At 42.8% G+C, this 18,784-nt stretch overlaps 1 protein-coding gene across 3 annotated transcripts; it reads right to left on the bottom strand.

The window, feature by feature from the left end:
* Nucleotides 1-2,618: 2,618 nt before the first annotated feature.
* adra1aa (adrenoceptor alpha 1Aa) lies at nucleotides 2,619-15,667 on the bottom strand. Of its 3 annotated transcripts, XM_081707903.1 has the most exons (4): nucleotides 12,692-13,133; nucleotides 11,981-12,158; nucleotides 8,581-10,436; nucleotides 2,619-4,248 (listed from the first exon to the last, which is right to left on the bottom strand). In XM_081707903.1, exons 3-4 carry the CDS (start codon nucleotides 9,500-9,502, stop codon nucleotides 3,707-3,709), a joined length of 1,464 nt encoding a protein of 487 aa, XP_081564029.1. In that variant the 5' UTR covers nucleotides 9,503-10,436; nucleotides 11,981-12,158; nucleotides 12,692-13,133; the 3' UTR covers nucleotides 2,619-3,706. The 3 variants fall into 3 exon arrangements, with proteins under 3 accessions (XP_081564029.1, XP_026855504.2, XP_081564030.1); XM_026999703.3 differs by lacking the exons at nucleotides 11,981-12,158; nucleotides 12,692-13,133 and adding an exon at nucleotides 15,343-15,667; XM_081707904.1 differs by lacking the exon at nucleotides 12,692-13,133 and having other exon boundaries at nucleotides 11,981-12,257.
* Nucleotides 15,668-18,784: the final 3,117 nt, after the last annotated feature.

Here is an 18,784-nt window from a genome sequence, read left to right as displayed (position 1 = left end):
GCTAGGAGCTGAACCAAGACAAAGGTGCAGGGAGTGAACTACCCCCCCCCCACCCCCACCCCCACCCCCCCACTGTGGCAACCTTGACTTGTTACCCTCCTTCCTACCCTCGTCTTTCCCTGAGACTAGACCCCTATCTACACCCGTTTGGGGACTGGTTTTTGCCTGTGCATTGAGCACAATACACTCTGGAGGATGAACGTGGATATTTAACCGCTGGTGTGACATCTCATTAATTAAAGGCAACTGAACAGCTTTCAGAGATTCACAAGCAATATTAAGATGTGTTTTTTTTATAAATATGGGCTGCGTTCAGGCAGACGCTGCCATTTTTCTAATCTGCTGTGGTCTGTAGTTTTGTTCTCATGCTTCTTCTCTATGTCTGGAGCGAAGTGTGTGTTCCTCCCATGAGAAGACTACTTCGCCCAGACTGAAATCGCCTCCCACCTCATGGCATCTGACGCCTGTGCCGTGTGTCCTTCAAAAGCCGGCAGGCTTCCCGCGTCTGTGATAACGGTGCTGCTCTCAGGCAGCGTTGCTATTACATTACTGACCTGTTCATGGTGTCCATACCGAAACTCTAATCCAAATTCTAGTGAGATCCATTGCAGAAATGTGACTTATTTCACATAAAGTAACAAACCTCACTGACGGTACTGTACATTCCTGTCACTGTTGTGGTTTTCGGTACTTCACTGCTGCCCTGTTTTCACTATAATCCATAATGAGGGCAACATTTCATTCTTCGTACTCTGTCAGCTTTGAAACATAGGAAAGCATAGGGCTCCTACACATTTATCCCTTACTCTATTCATCTATAAACTGTTAAAGACTTTGGCTCAAGTTTCCATTTATCAGACGTTCAAGAGTGCCCAGATGTCAGACTGATTCTGTTTGGCTAATTATTCAGTTTCATTCTTTAAATTACTTACTTATATACTTACTTACATAACCTATATGCTAAAATGTATTTAGCCACACATTTTCATATGAAAACACCCACTGAAACCTATGCTTACAAACTATAGCTTTGTGGTGGTTTTATCTGTTATTTAGCATATCTCACTGAGTTTGTTTGACCCTGTTTCCCTGTGCATTTTATTAGAAAGTGGGTCCTTATTTTCTCTGCACATTTTTTTGGAAACCTGAGAATCAAACATTTTAAAACTGAAGGTGTTGCTTTTTCATTAATTTCATTATCAACACCTATGGATAGTGGTAGTTCAGTAGTTCAGGTTGCTGGTTCAAACCCACCACTGCCAAGTTGCCACTGTTGGGCCCCTGAGCCAGACCCTTAACCTTCAGTTGCTCAAGCTGTACTCAGCCCTAATTGTAAGTCACTTTGGATAAAAGTGTCAGCTAAATGCCTTAAATGTATATGTAACACCAGCTGTGCATTGTTGGTTTAGGGTTATTGACACTAGCTGATGTCTCCTTCAGTTCAGTGTATGACTTAATAAAACAGACTTTTGATGGGGAAATGTACACCAATGAGCTGGTTCTAGTTGAGCAGACAATTGTAACACCTTCATGACTATTGCCAGTTGCTCTGAGGTCAGTTAAGATCCAGTCGCTGCTGACTGAGCAGGCCTAGTCATTATTTTATGCAATGCATGCTACACCATAACATCGGAATGTCGCTGTTTCCCCATTCAGTCTCGTAATTAAAGATACTAGGGGAAAACCTCCCGAAAGGACGTCTGTCTCCTCACAGCTAGTTGCCACCGTGGTTGTGTTACACTCTGCACATAAAAAAATCTAAGAATATTTTAGATCCAACGCTAAAGAAAGAATGGAGAGCGAGGGAGATAGAGAGATAGACGGGGACGGCGTGTTCCGTAGATAGCTGTCAGAGGATGAACTGACGTCAGAACAGAGACTCCGAGAATATCACAGCAGAGCGCAGGTGGGTGTCACGCCATTCTGGTGGTCTGATCAGGACCGACTCGCCGTGAGTCAGACGCTGGCCGGGGGGGGGCTTGGAAAGGTCACAAGTAAGAGGAACACAGTGGTGGTTCTGTAAATCTAAATCATGAAATAAGCTGCCCCTAAAAGTTCGACTTTCTAAGTACTGCCATAAATTACAGCTGTCCAAGACAAGGTTAACTGGGGTTAATCGACAACGATGAGTTTTCAGAGAGCTGTTTTATTTTCGAGTGTGTGCGTGTGCCTCGGGGAAAGCGTGTGGATGTCCTCAACAAATGTGTACAGTGTGCGCTCACGTGGATGACCTCAACGACTGTGTACAATGTGTGATCATGTGTGAGCATAAGTCATGCTCTTAAGAAAACACTACACACTCATTAATAGTGTGTGAAAGCATATCTGTGTGAGCATGAATGTGTGTTAGTGAACCTATCTATGTATAATTCTCAATGTTATAATCTTATTTCAGATTGTGGTCAAAAGGTCAAAAGGGCTTTCATGAACCCTAAACTCTTTTGTGAACTCTTTCTATATCACTACATGGTCCTATAATTCCTTAAACAGGAAATACTGAAGCACCACAGAAAAGGAACAGCAGATATATTGTATGAACTTTTCAAAGGTCTCCTGTGAACTTACAGACATGGATTCAAGTTGCTTCTGGTCCATTAAAAAAAAAAAACTTTTAAAACTTTGGACAATTCGCATACTTTATTGGCATATTTAACATGGTGAGACAGAATTGTTTCCCCAATGTCAACCACATTGGATTTGGTTGGAGTAGTTCAACTCTGACCTCACTGTAACATCAGGGGACATTTGATAAACCAAGTAGTTCTCACAGCAGGACAATTCCGAGGTTTGCAGGCTGGGGGCGATGGAGTAATTTTGGGGACACTTTCCCAAAACTGCTCCCAAAGCACTTTTTAGGCTGCGCTGATATACTGCATGGCTTCCGTGACTGAACACAAAGTTGATTCATATACCATTTAACAAAACATTTAACATGAGTCTATATGATAGAAAAATACTTATACATAGTCCTTGATAAACCTGGGATTTACCATGCAAAGAATGTGAATGCTTGTGCATGTCCTAAGTTACTGGAATATTTGAACTGTAGAACAGAAAACAAGGTGCAGCGCATGTTATTGTATATAAGTTATAAAACCATTATGTCTGGCACATAAACCAGAGCTTGGATAAAGTGGTCACATTCAATTTCTTGTGCATCTGATGGTTCTGAGGTGAGGTATTAAAACAAATTTCTCTTTTATCAGTCTGAATACACGCAGGTTCGTGAGCATTCCTGCTGGTTAAACCACTTTTAGAAATGCAGACAATATAGATGTATAATTTCAGCCATAAATGTTTACATAAAATGTTTACATAAAACAAGATTCCATGATATTTTATTTTCTGTGCAAATGTGCAAAGACAATATTAAACTATAATCAATCAGACTGAGTGCTGATATCCTCCCTTTTGGTACACAATGTGGTCAAACTATTTATTGTCACCAGAACACTGCTGACGTGTTTCGCAGGCTTTCTTTTTCTCTGAAGCGCACCTCCTCGTCTCCTTTGAGCGGCTGCCCATCCGCCAGCCCTCTGTGTCCAGCTTGATAACAGGCTAGTCACACTGTGAAATGATATGGCATTTATCAGCTTCCACCTCGATTCAGTGTCTCCGTCATATTGTCCTGCAGACAGGCGGCGCATGCCTCGTGAGCTCCTGGGCGGAGGTGGGGGGGTGTTGCAGGCGTTCGTGTGCATGCGGCTCACACCGCGTCCCCGTTCTCGCGCAGGGACAGCCGATGGACCTTGATGACCGGAGGGGAGACGTGTACGGGGGGCCCTGCCCTCGCCGGACTCGCCCCCACGCAGCAACACGTCCTCAGCAGGTTCTTGCTGCACGCCCCGGCCACCTTGGCTCCGGCGCTCATGCCCACGCCGCCCCCCGCCGGTCCCACGGAAGAGGCCCGGGAAATGGCCTGCCACTCCCGGCCGTCCCTGGAGGAGGGAGTGCGGGACAGGACCACAGAGGAGGAGGGGCTAAGGCGTAAGGGGTCGGCACGGCTCTCCGAGCCTAGGGAGAGGTGGTGGGAGGGTGCACGGCTGGGGGTGTGGCCCTGGGGACAGGGCTGGGCGGGCCTGGTTTGCCGGTGCGGGCAGCATGCCCCCAGCACGCTCAGAAAGGCTTTCTTGAACTCCTGACTAGAGCACGGGTAGATGATAGGGTTAATGCAGCTGTTGAAGTAACCAAGCCAGAACGTGATCTTGAAGACAGTGTCTGAGGGTCTGTATGCTGGGAAGATGGAGCCTAGAGGAATGCACACATAATAAATCAAAAGACACATTAATAAAAGACACATTAATAGTTTGTCTATACAACAGTCTCTAGTTATTGCACTTTGTGGAACTGGATTATGAGAGCCCCCATAATACCTTTGATCAAAACTTCCAAGTGTATAGTAGAGAAGTTTTTTCAATGGAATTTAATCAAACTTTATAATTAATGGATTTTCTTTAGTAAATGGGAAATTATTTAAGAATTGTAGACAACATGTGAAGGCTTTTTGTTATAATACAAACAAAAAACCTCAAACTGTTCCACATTAATTAAAAGATGTCTGCAAAGTTCTAAAAAGATGAAAAGCTGTGTGATTGTCCAAGACAAATTGAATGTTCACAATGGCTGGAAGAGTCCGATTGAGAAAAATGAGAAAGCGGCGAGCGGAAAATAGCGAAGCGCTGATTGGAAGAAACACGAAGGACAGAAATATATTACAGAACCCACAAATCGCAGCACCTCCCCCCGGCTGTAATGTGAAAGCCTGAGACGTGGCACGTCAGTACTGGCAGTGAGTCTTTTTATAGCCTCATCTATGCTTCACAGCTCCTATCTTAATCAAGGTTAATAGCTTTTTGTTGAATTGCCCTCATAAATACAGACCACCAAGATGGAAGGTGGCTGTGCAGAAAAGGACCTCAGGCAGCCTGCTGGGAGTCTCTCTCTAACACAGGCGGCCTGCTGGGAGTCTCTCTCTAACACAGGCGGCCTGCTGGGAGTCTCTGTCTAACACAGGCGGCCTGCTGGGAGTCTCTCTGTAACACAGGCGGCCTGCTGGGAGTCTCGCGCTAACACAGGCGGTCTGCTGGGTGGAGCCTAGCTCTAGCACAGGCAGATTGCCAGCAACTGGCTCTAACACAGGCTTTATTGTCGCATCTGACTCTAACACAGGCTAAATTCTGGCTGCCTCACTCTAACCCAGGCTATATGTTTCTTTAAGCCTGACCCATTAGCAGAATTAAAGTGTCAAGCCTTGAAATGATGTTTCCTCCCACGGATCTACAGGCTGCGGGCATGTCTCACAGAACACTTTACAAGCGATTCCAGCCGCGGGAAGGGTGTGTGTGTGTGTGTGTGTGTGTGAGCTGGTTGAGAAATGGAGAGAGATGGGCAGAGAAAGTCTCTCTGTATATGGCCATACCGCAGCTATTTCATTGCCCCGGGGGGCAAAGAACTGGAGTTCTATTGTGCTGTTCACAAGTGATTGAATCTCATCCACTGGTCACAGCAGGTGATGTCACTGCTTCATTCACACGGATGCATTTTTACACATCGCCTTCATTTTCATGCTGTGCGTTTAGGTATTAAAAAAGGGAGAAAAAAAAGTATTACAGCCCTCCCCCCAAAAAGAATGAAATGATTTAGGGTTTGCAGTCTTTGACGTACTCTAAGAGATGATGGAGTATAAAAGGCTGCAGGGCTGAAGAAACGACGCCTTAAACTGAAATGAACCAAATGAGAAAACAGTGTTCATGTCTGTAATGTAATGGATACAAAATGATGAATGGCAAAACGTTATACTCGGCAATCCCTAAGCGCAGAAATCGCCGGTTTGAGTCAAGTTAGAAAATCGAAAGGGATAAACCATGGGATGGAAAGGGATAAACCATTTTCATAAAAAGAAGTAACAAAAGTGAATCCGTCTTCATCCCTAGCAGGGCCAAACTCTATCAAGGCACGCGTCCCATTTGGGCCGAAGTGCAGAGACAGCTTGGACACTTACAGAGCAAAAATAAACCGCCGCTGCTCGTTGTGTATACTAAATCGAGAGAGAGAGATAGAGAGGAGGGAAAATGACAAAGAGAGACAGACAGAGGGTTAGAGGGGGCAGGGGAGTCGGAGGGTACACGGTAATCTAAAGAACAGACTGCAGAAACGGCCACTCCACGCATCAACAAGCGCAGAGGCTGCTCAAGTTTGAGACTGAAATATGAGTCACGGAGTAGTGAGCCAGTGTGTCCATCCAACACAGCTTTGATCTCTCAGAGAGTCAAAAGGGAACCCAGCTGAGATCGCGAGAGAGTGACAGAGATAGCCAGATAGATTGCGCGAGAGAGAGAGCGCGAGAGCGTGAGAGAGAGAGAAGATTCCCCACAGGCTCAGCTGCTTGTGAGACCGCGATACTGAATTTTCAGTGACCCTTCAAAGCCAAGTTTGAGAGGTTTGCCCAGAAACCCTTTAGTTGCCATCCCTCTGTCTACCATCCACTTAACCAGTAATACATGACTTGAGCCAACACAAACTCCATAACAAACTTCTGTTTCTCTGTGGGAACTGATATTTCTGAATTCTATAAAACACTCTCACAGCTACTTATCTTCAAGCATGGCTACATTGTTTTGGTATCACAAATCAACCAGGCAAAAAACGCACAAATTCCTCCTCTGGCCTTTTGTGAAACCAGAGTTATCAAAATATATACTTCTATGGTAAGATTAGAATGAAGGTGTGTTGAAAGGGAAAATATTGTTTATAACAAAGAAATAGATTCAGTGCTATATTGTAAGATTCCTCTATGCAATTTAAACTGTAGGTTTACAGTTTATAAACTGTAGGATTGTATATAAACCCTCTGGGTCTTATGTGTGTTGAACTGTGTAAAATGATGTAATCACATGCAATGGGAAGAAAACCATTTGATTTTACATAATTCTTTAACGGCTTTTTAAAAATCATATGCATATCACTAATTCAAACAGTAGGTTCCTTTTATTAGCAAGACCGTAAAGTTTGACCTGTAGTTTGCTGTTAACAGTCAAACTCTTAACAGATCGGGAGCATATAAATGTTTGTTTGCTGGCTCGTTTTATTTCTTGTATATTTTGTCCATGCTTTAGCTGAGCGGAGCCCCATGAGAGATGTGCGTGACAGATGCTCTCACGGGCTTTGTTAAAGTTGTTCTGTTGTGCTACCATTCATTTTTTCCTAATTGGCTAACACATTTATGTCATGACTGAGAAGGAAATGCTTTAGGAACTGTACTTTTTTTAAAAAAAAGCTGCTAGCAGAGAAATAAATAAGGAGACCTTAATATTTGTAGCTTCTTGAGAAAATGAGGAGCTACATTCACCGCAGATTTACTGCGTTTCCAGTAATACATTAATCCAATTTCCTGTATATGGTTTTTTTTTCATGGCAAGTTGGACTAATATATTGTGGTTCATCTGTGCCTATCCTTGAATAGAAAGGTCTTCTTAAGGAAAATTGCATAGCAATGAAAAATAACACAACTGCTACGTATGTAAAATGAAGATAAGGTCTAGCATGCATTACAGCCATTAAAGTCTTAATGAAACACACTGCAAAAATCATGTTGCATAAATAAACATGACTCTTTCATGCAAGAGAAATCAAGGAAAGTAAACAATGAAAATTGTGTGTGTGCGCGCGCATGTGTGTGTGTGTGTGTGTGTGTGTGTGAAGAGCCTCCCCTGATTCCACGCTGGAATGTCAGAGTAATAATACAATACTGAAAACCACATGGCAGAAGCCTGAGACAAAAATAATTTACCAGTCTTATGTCCGCAAGCCTGTCAACCCATCCCCCTTCACAGTAATTATTATCCCTACCTCCTGTGAGTCTTGGAAAATCAAATTCCCATCCAAAATTCTTACGCCTCTGTATGCAAACTATGCGAAATTATGCCAAAAAAGACATAAAAGTAATGCACTGCATATTTTCTATTGCTTATAAAACATACACACATTATCACACCACAACTAAATGAAATTTTTAAATGTAGTACAAACCTCTGGAGGAATTAAAGTGATTATTGTATTTCACTCCTTTCACACTTGACAGACATGCAATGTAATGGTTTTCCCTCAATGTCTGAGACCACACATTGTTTTTCCTAAATATCCAACACATTAAGAGTGTCAGAATTAAATAAAATTAACCACTAAATGTTGTTATTGTGGAATTCATAGTGGTTACTTAATAATACAACTTAAGAAGATTAATAATCAAATAAATGATAATACAATGAATGCCTTGGAGTTTAGGAAGTTAAATGTATGCTTTGCATTTTCAAAGAATATCATAAGTGCATTATGTTTTATTGGAGTATAATTTATCAGTAGAAGCAACAGAAAGGTGCAATGCATGTTTTACATGTTGTTTTTTAAACAAATTATCCACCTCTGACACCAGAAAGGCTCGGTTAGACAACACAGACAGTTCTGAATGTTGAATGGGATGTCATCTATCAGAATGGAATGTCACTGCCATAGAATGAGATGTCATTTTCATCGAACAAGACCCACTGCCCAGTAAGGGGGCTTAAGCAAACTGGCACTCACCGATAGGCAGTACCAGGAAGAAGGGCAGCCAGCAGAGGATGAAGCATCCGACCACAATGCCCAGGGTCTTGGCTGCTCTCTTCTCCCGGGAGAACTTAAGCAGGCGGAGGGTGAAGTGCATGCGTCCGCGCATCGCCTCGTCCTCCGTTGCAGCTGCGTTGCCGCGGTGTATGCGCAGGGTCACGACCTCGGCATGGTCCGCCTTCTCCGTCTTGCGGCCCTCGCGGAGGCCGCGCGTCTCCCGCCGCGCTACCACGTACACCCGACAGTACATGGCCAGGATGACCGCCAGCGGCACGTAGAAGGAGCCCACGGCCGAGAAGATGGCGTAGCCGGGCTCTTCCGTGATCCGGCACACGGCCTCGTCCTCCGGAGCCGGCTCCTTCCAGCCAAAGAGCGGCCCCACCGAGATGGTGACGGCGAGCGCCCAAATGACCACGAGTGCCAGCAGGGCGCGCTGTTCCGTCACGATAGCCGGGTAGCGCAGCGGGTAGCTCACACCCACGTACCGGTCCACGGAGATCACGCACAGGCTCATGATGGAAGCCGTGCAGCATAGCACGTCCATGGCTGCCCACACGTCGCAGAAGGCCCGGCCGAACACCCATCGGCCAAGCATCTCGAAGATGGCAGAAAACGGTAGCACGGCAGAGCTGAGCAGGAGGTCGGCCACTGCCAGGTTGACGATGAAGTAGTGCGTGACCGTACGTAGGTGCCGGTGGCACACCACAGACAGGATGACCAGGACGTTGCCCAACACTCCAAACACGATGAAGACAGCTAGAACCAGGCCCAGGACGATGGCCTTGGGGACATTCACCTCCGGGAACTGGACTTGACTACAGTTGGTGCAGTTCTGGCCAGGAGACCCCAGTGTCATGCTGTCCCCAAGGAGAGCCATCTGTTCACCAGGGTCAGGCATTTAGTAACGGGCTGACACCGAGGAGCACGTCACTCGCTCACTTTCTCTCTTCATGCCTGACTCTTCCCAATGGTTTGCAAAAGAGATTTTATAGGTCCTTGGTGCTCTGCAAGTGCACTGGTGCATTTACATTTTTGGTCTCCATCTGACGGCTATTAGGAATGTAATGAAATTAAGCTTGTTGTGTGGCAAATGATGTCTCCAACTGATGGGCTTTTAACTGTCTGCACTCAGGAAAAGTAAATGTGCATGCAGAATTATACAAAGGAAATTAAACATCCTTCGCAATATGGGCACAGGTATTTATTTCTCATGCAGGACTACAGTGCCAGTTCACAAATTTATCTTGAGTGTTTTGACATTTTTCACAATCGTGCACAGCTGGTGATCATCATCCAATGGTGATATCTTACAAACGAAATTTTTGTGCATGCCTTTTCGTAACAGAAGAGACAATTCTAGTAATCCTATGGTCTTGAAGTGCCGCCCTTGCTCATAGTGTCATTCCGTCACAACGCAGAATCATTCTCGTCCACGGCCCGAAGTGAGGACGCTTAGACACTTCTTGCTTTGGTCCATGCTGCTGAGATACTTCACAAAGCTCCATTTTCTTTTTAAATACAGTGTTACTCACTTTCCTTTTACCCTCATATTGAACCTGCCCATATTTCCTGACGCAGAGCAATGCAGGATACCCAAGTCATAGTTCAACAGCTGTCGTCATTGTTTGACTTAATACCCAGTGTGCAGTCCTGGCACGCTATAAACCACGCAACGCTTGCTGAACAATAAAGCTCATTGGTGGAAAATAAAGCACATCAGCAGGAGAGAGGCAGACATTGATTTTTGGCCCAATGGCAGGACACTTTCGGTCCCCTGAGTTGGAGACAGTTCCCTGAAGAGGCACTTAAGGTGCTTGGTGATCGGGCTCCCCCTGAAACACACAGAAAGACAAAAGTCAGTGGGCGACTTTGATGAACCTGGCAACACTAGAAAGTTATATCTGTTCGTTACCAATTCAGTCACTGGATTGGAAACTCGGACTGCTATGCCCATCTTTGGGAATCTTACATTGAAAACCTAAAAGATGTGTAAGTTTTAGTTTATTTTCTTTGGTCTGCTCTGTAATTTGACATCATCAGCAAAGCGCTTTTAAGCACCTCAGATCACGTTGTTACAGTTCCTGTATATCTAGTGTTTGTCCACCCCTTACAAATGATCGATCCATCCAGTCTAACACAAGACCAAAAAAAATGAAATAAAAAATCGCATATCCTCAACAGTAATGAAGCACTATCTTGGCTGTTTACACAAATCACATCACTGGTCAGGAACGATGCCCAAATTACAGCACTAAGTTTAGGCTTGCATGCAGAAAAAGAGGTTCCCCTAGACGGAGCAGGTCTGTTCACCCCCGCAGACCCGTGCTCGCCAGACCTCTCTGTCCAGACATCCCTGTCTCCTCTGACTGAGGCCCAGAGTCAGGCCTTCACCCCTCTTACATCCATGGCTGTTCATTCACCTCCCTCCCACTGATCTAGCTCTCAGCCCTTGGACATGCGGGCCAGACGAGGCTGGGAAAGCCAGAGCGCTCCGGACACAGGCACGTGCAGCCCCGGAAAAGCAAGGAAGAACGGAGATGTGTGGATTCAAATTCATTATCGGAAGTGAAGGGATTCCATCAGCATAAATTCAGACCCGGCTCTGCCCCACTTATCACCCGCATTTAGCCTTTAGTCGTTCGTTACTTTGTCCTCTGACACAAAGCAAATCCATTCGTGTATTAATTTTCACACACTTAAAAGAAATGTCCCTATGTGTTGTATTTTATTGTAATTCAAGTGGTGAGTACAAAAATAAATAAAGATCATATAAAAGCATTTTGAAACGTGAAACACCTTTAACTGCTTTATAGTTTGACTTTTTTTGTTAGTTTTAGCTTTTTTAGCTTTTTTTGTTAGTTTTTTTGTTAGTTTGTATCAGAGTGGCACTCTGGTGGCACTCTGATGGATGTCCTTCATACACAGACAGGAATGTTGGGGCGGGGGGTTGTCCTTCCAAAGAACACAAGGTTAGACAGCTCGGGAAATAAATGTCCATTGTTTTTGTGGATCTGCAAAAAAGCAACAACACTGCAATATGCAGACAGCCAAGGGAATCCTCTGGACTGCAGTACCAATGTGCATGCCTGATGACAGATTAGACGTGAAGGGTGTTATTTATAAGAATCCAATAACAGTTTCAGCACTGAATCATTTCTCTCTGCAGAGGATAGAAAGATATCGCTCTCATTAACATACCAGCGTTCTTCATGGATTAACGGCGATAACGACAAATGTGTATAATGACCATCAGATTATGTGTCTATTGATTAACACAGCCAAGGAAATCCATGGGAGCTATGGGCACCCCTGCCCAGGTCTGCCTGAGGTAATTTATCTCCAGCATTGATCATCATTGGTAAGCAATGAAAATTACCTTCAGGATCCCAGGCCTTATGGGAAGTTCTTGCAGACCTCGGCCAAGGTGTGAAAAAACTGCACGCTTGCCAGCTTGCCTGGTCAGAGGTTAGCATTTCATGTGTGAGGACCCTTGCTCTGCTTTGCCCTGAGTCGTACGCGCCAGGGCAGAAATGGAGTCTCTGCTTCGTGCAGTGCTGCTTATGTCAGGGAAAAGGTGAAAAACACGCCCAACCTGAACTTGCAGACAGACCAAATGCATTAAGAACATAGCCTAATGCATTAGGCAATGTACTACAGCCATCTATCATTTAGGCTTAAAGTGCGTCCACAGACAGCACAGTTTTGGGGTATACAGGCTAAGCAGCCTGCTGTTATGTTTCACAGGAAAAAAGGGAACTTCACTTTAACTGCCAATCAATAGCATTTTCTACAGAGCATGACTTGAAGCTAAATTCACATTAAATCAGATTAAGATCTGTTGGCCTTATACTGTTAAATGTGTGAACTCACTTTGCCACATATGAAGACTTCAAATGAGCTGAACAAAACTGAATAATTACACGTAAATGCGTCTCAGCTAACTGAGTTTAAAGGTTTAGATAAATAATTTTTCGCATTCTCCTTCTTTTTTCCTTTTTACGACTGTTAAGCTTACAAGAAGTTGGCCCGACATTCATGTTATTCGACTGTCACATTAAGTTGTACAGTAATTTTACGCAAAACATACCTGCTCAAAGCTGTTTTGGCTTCAACCAGCTTAATGTCTCAAAGCTCAAATCCTGCTTTTTTTCCCATTGTTTAAATGTATTCATACAGAATTCAAAGAGATAATCAGATACGTCCCCCTGACTGACATATACCTATTTATATCTATTTCCTGGAAACTTTCTTAAATAATTCTCTCACTCTTTCACCTCTATACACTGGAGAAATAAACAGAACGAGTGCCTGGTTCACCAGCCTTAGTGCCATCATACTGGTCCATGGACGGAGAGGTCGCAAACTGACAGCCTTCTATCTCTTCCCCTTGTCTACAACTGTCTCTCTCTGTCTGATCCTTTCATCACTGCACTACTCATCACCTGACCTTTAGCTTCCTCCGGAGAGCTGCGCGGGTTTCCGCGCCATGGCACCATCACGCCATTGCACCATCGCCTCCCGAGCTCAGCTGGCGGAGCCCGACTCTCCTCCAACTGTCACACCAGGCGGGCCGTCCCTGCGTGACAAACCCCGCCTCTTTTCTCCCGCTCCAACCCTCCCAGGCCGACCCCCACCCTGAACGCCGACACCATGCATGCTGCCAGGGATGGAAGATGAGCGTTTGGGAAGCTGCACGGAAAGGCATCCCATCCCACGCAGGAGACGGAGAGATGCGGCATCGGCGTAGGTTCCACGGCGTTTACCGCTCGGGTTACAAAACGCGGGTGACGGTGGCAGGAGCCGCGACGTCTTGGAGGCGGTTGCTACCCGATAGCGCCCGGGTTCGAAGGCTCGGGGTGCCCCAGTGCTATGTGCAAAATGAGCTTCTGCTCAAGGAAGGGGGGGGTGTCGCTCTCAGGAAACATCAAGACATCTCCAAGATTGGCTTCATGGGGAGGGCTGGAGAGTCTCCCAGTACAGAAGCGTGGAATTACGGACTTTGTAGGTGTAGGTATCATTCCAAAGACGGAGGGCCCGCTCGGGTGCAGGATGAAGTTGCAATTGGCTTCCTCTGCTGGGCGCTTATCACATTCCCTCAGTGCCACACAGTGATCGGCACTGCAGCCATCGCTTTCTGGCATAGTGTGAAATGGAATGCTACACAACATTCCGACATCGGTAGTAACTGAGGAAGGGATTTTACTGCTTTAATGAAAAGACAGGAATGTAATTCAGGTGACTCTTCCTTTCTAGTGGACAGCCAGAAGGCAGAGGGGCCTTTTCAGATTCAAAACTCTGGTCTGTGGCTATGCAGGTAATTCTCTCTGCAGGGCAGGCTGAAGAGGGATAAGCTGCTAACGATGCATTTATCCTTCTCTGCCAGGTGCTATGCAATGTGAGTGTGTGTGTGTGTGTGTGTGTGTGTATGTGTGTAATAGCGTGAGCATGAGAGAGTTCATAATCAGAACACCAAGGTTTAAACAATTTTTGCTAAATTGCACATGATATGTGCTGATCAAAGTCTATATGGGAAACACCTAGAGACTCTCATCTGCCTGTTGCCATGTGTTAGTCATCTTCTAGTCCATCAGTAGGTGCAGTGGAGAGTGGCTGACGAATTATGCATGCCAACAGATGTGTGTGTGTGTGTGTGTGTGTGTGTGTGTGTGTGTGTGTGTGTGTGTATATATATATATATATATAAAATTCAAAAAATTGTCCATGCATTACGTGTGGTCATTGTAGCCTAATCGAGTTCTTCTTACAGTCTATAATAACAACTGCAGCTTTCTCGAGGTTACACGCTTGTATAGCAGGTCGCTGTCCATTAAACAGCATTTCTGTGACATTTTTGGAAGCGGACAGCGCGCCTAAAATGCACCAAAAGTATAAATGCTTAAAGCGGGTTAGTTATAAGATGCAGTCTCAGATTCTGGGGATTTAGGCACATATCCTATTTAAGGGGTCAACAGCCGTATCCTGGGGTTATGCGCAAGTCCCGCTATGGAGGCACAGAATGTGTTAATATCTGTGAAAATGAAGCTGGAACTCCTGGACTCCACATAACCTTGTCTAAGCGAAGGCCTCATCTTTGAATCGATTCAGCCGAGGCAGAAAGTTGTCTGGTTGCAAGGACCTTGAGATAAGCAAATCAATTCAAATACAGATTTTGTACATAGATTTTTGCATGTGGTCTCGCTATGGCGAGCTGCCGGGTCCCCTGTGTTCATGGTGTGGACGTGTTCAGTCGAGATCCGAAATGTCAGATTTGAAGAATTAATCAAGAATTACAGCACTGAACTGATTCACTTATATTCATAGATTTTACTTAAGGTGTTTCCCAAGAACCCTCAAGTACGTAAAGAGCCCGCTGAATTTCTAAAGAAAACGTTGCATTTTTATCTGCAGTTGTCGATGAATACGAAAAGTAAAACCCGCCCGGCAAGGTTAAACGCTTAGCAGTCCATATAAAACACTGCTCTGCACGTAAGAGTGAATTACAGATCCAATGTCACATTAAGTACACATATTTCAAACTTAAAGCCACAGGTGAGTGCCTGTGTAGATGTATCCTTGTTCATCATTTTTCAGACGATGCTTTAAGATCGAATACTGAAAGATTCCTTGGCGCACAACGATCGAGTTCCTAACCTTTTGCGGTGGTGAGCTCTCTCTCTCTTTTTTTTGGCATAATAATATTAAAAGAAATATCTTGTCAAGCCGAATAGAATTACTTACCTTATGTGCGTGTCACCGAATCCTTGACAAGGCACTTTGCTGTGAATCCATCTTTGCTGTGGCCACCCAAAGGCGAACGGCTATGAGGAGGGACTCTACGGTTCACGGTGGAGAGACAGTGCAGCCGTGCTCCGTTACTGCGGTGCCATGGAGAAAATGCGCTGGCCAAGTTCGGACGCTCTTATCGGGACTATCTGGGACTCCGCGTATTATTCTCTGGGTGCTGGGTGCAAAAGCCAACTTCTGCTGGGCGAAGGCATCAGAATGAGTCAACGCTCGCCCCTCGTCCTCTTTACGCACGACCTCGGAGCTGCTCTGCTTTTACAACTTGGTACCTCGACGTGGCCATTGGCCAGCGATGCGCATACATCATCTATAAACATGCGGTGATTCAGCAGGTGACACGTCAGTTCTCCAAAATAGGTTCCAGCGTCTAGACCTCTTTTTAAATGAAATGTCTGTAATATCAAAATACGAGAAGAGAGAGCTGGATTAAGACAGCAGTTGGGGGAACTTTTCTCCACGGTTTGAAGAGCGACATAAAAAACTGCAGATAGTCTTCATAACAAGACAACACGGCAAGCCTGGCTTCACTGTACCGTTCACTGCACTTCATTTTTCACACAACTGTCAACAAGACGACATCAGAAACGTTTGGAAATCTCCAAAGGAATCTTAGAATTTGAGAGGTCTTCTGTGTCTTACTGCTAGAAAAATGCATTGGTTCTTAGAGGACTTCAATCGTGCATGCTAATCTAGAGAGACATAATATTAGTACACTAGAGACATAATCCAGAGAGACATAATATTAGTACACTAGAGACATAATATAGAGAGACATAATATTAGTACACTAGAGACATAATATAGAGAGACAAAAATTAGCACACTAGAGACATAACCTAGAGAGACATAATATTAGTACACTAGAGAAATAATATAGAGACATCATATTAGTATAATAGAGACATAATCTAGAGAGACACAATATGAGTACATTAGAGACGTAATCTAGAGAGACATAATATTAGTACACTAGAGACATAATCTAGAGAGACATAATATTAGTACACTAAAGACATAACCTAGAGAGACATAATATTAGTACACTAGAGACATAATATAGAGAGACATAATATTAGTACACTAGACATAATCTAGAGAGACATAATATTAGTACACTAGAGACATAAACATGAGACATAATATTAGTACACTAGAGACAATCTAGAGAGACATAATATTAGTACATTAGAGACATAATCTAGAGAGACATAATATTAGTACACTAGAGACATAATCTAGAGAGACATAATATTAGTACACTAAAGACATAACCTAGAGAGACATAATATTAGTACACTAGAGACATAATCTAGAGAGACATAATATTAGTACACTAGACATAATCTAGAGAGACATAATATTAGTACACTAGAGACATAAACATGAGACATAATATTAGTACACTAGAGACAATCTAGAGAGACATAATATTAGTACACTAGAGACATAATCTAGAGATACACAATATTAGCACACTAGAGACATAATCTAGAGAGACACAATATTAGTACACTAGAGACATAATATAGAGAGACATAATATTAGCACACTAGAGACATAAACATGAGACATAATATTAGTACACTAGAGACATAATCTAGAGAGACATAAAATTAGTACACTAGAGACATAATATAGAGAGACAAAATATTAGCACATTAGAGACATAATCTAGAGAGACAAAATATTAGCACACTAGAGACATAATCTAGAGAGACATAATATTAGTACACTAGAGACATAATCTAGAGAGACATAATATTAGTACACTAGAGACATAACCTAGAGAGGCATAATATTAGTACACTAGAGAAATAATATAGAGAGACATCATATTAGTATAATAGAGACATAATCTAGAGAGACATAAAATTAGTACACTAGAGAAATAATATAGAGAGACATAAAATTAGTACACTAGAGACATAAACATGAGACATAATATTAGTACACTAGAGACATAATCTAGAGAGACATAATATTAGTACACTAGAGACATAACCTAGAGAGGCATAATATTAGTACACTAGAGAAATAATATAGAGAGACATCATATTAGTATAATAGAGACATAATCTAGAGAGACATAATATTAGTACACTAGAGAAATAATCTAGAGAGACATAATATTAGTACACTAGAGACATAAACATGAGACATAATATTAGTACACTAGAGACATAATATAGAGAGACAAAATATTAGCACACTAGAGACATAATCTAGAGAGACATAATATTAGTATGATAGAGACATAATCTAGAGAGACATAATATTAGTACACTAGAGATATAATCTAGAGAGACATAATATTAGTACACTAGAGACATAATCTATAGAGACATAATATTAGTACACTAGAGACATAATCTAGAGAGACATAATATTAGTACACTAGAGACATAATCTAGAGAGACATAATATTAGTACACTAGACATAATCTAGAGAGACATAATATTAGTACACTAGAGACATAACCTAGAGAGGCATAATATTAGTACACTAGAGATATAACCTGGAAAGACATAATATTAGTACACTAGAGACATAACCTAGAGAGGCATAATATTAGTACACTAGAGACATAATCTAGAGAGACATAATATTAGTACACTAGAGACATAATCTATAGAGACATAATATTAGTACACTCGAGGCATAATATATAGAGACATAATATTAGTACACTAGAGACATAATCTAGAGAGACATAATATTAGTACACTAGAGACATAATCTAGAGAGACATAATATTAGCACACTAGAGACATAAACATGAGACCTAATATTAGTACACTAGAGACATAATCTAGAGAGACATAATATTAGCACATTAGAGACATAATCTATAGAGACATAATATTAGTACACTCGAGACATAATCTATAGAGACATAATATTAGTACACTAGAGACAATCTAAAGAGACATAATATTAGTACACTAGAGACATAATATAGAGAGACAAAATATTAGCACACTAGAGACATAATCTAGAGAGACATAATATTAGTACACTAGAGACATAATCTAGAGAGACATAATATTAGTACACTAGAGACATAACCTAGAGAGGCATAATATTAGTACACTAGAGACATAATCTAGAGAGACATAATATTAGTACACTTTATACTTTGCAGTTATGTTCGGCCATAACTAACAATTTTAAACATGAAGTGCTTTGCATCTCTTGTGCACATTTCAGCAATGGGGAGGAAGTCACTCCAGACCCTAAAGTTACACATGAGAATTAAAATAAAGGTTTTCTCCCATGTGCTTTACTGCAGGGTCAAATAATTTAATGACAAATTAAATGCAGCTCATGTCTGCAAGTCCCAAGCAGCAAAAAGTCCTCTGTGTATATCAGAAAACA

Source organism: Electrophorus electricus, chromosome 25 (assembly GCF_041902795.1).
Source record: "Electrophorus electricus isolate QZ-2024a chromosome 25, ASM4190279v1, whole genome shotgun sequence".
Lineage (NCBI taxonomy): Eukaryota > Metazoa > Chordata > Actinopteri > Gymnotiformes > Gymnotidae > Electrophorus > Electrophorus electricus.
This window is presented reverse-complemented; position numbering and strand designations above follow the sequence as displayed.

Bases quoted from the DNA above. Each gene is read 5' to 3' on its own strand.
- adra1aa (XM_026999703.3), bottom strand. From the start codon at position 9,502: ATGCCTGACCCTGGTGAACAGATGGCTCTCCTTGGGGACAGCATGACA. The intron at 4,249-8,580 runs GTGAGTGCCAGT...GCATTCCTCTAG, and splicing joins CTTCCTGGTACTGCCTATCG to GCTCCATCTTCCCAGCATAC.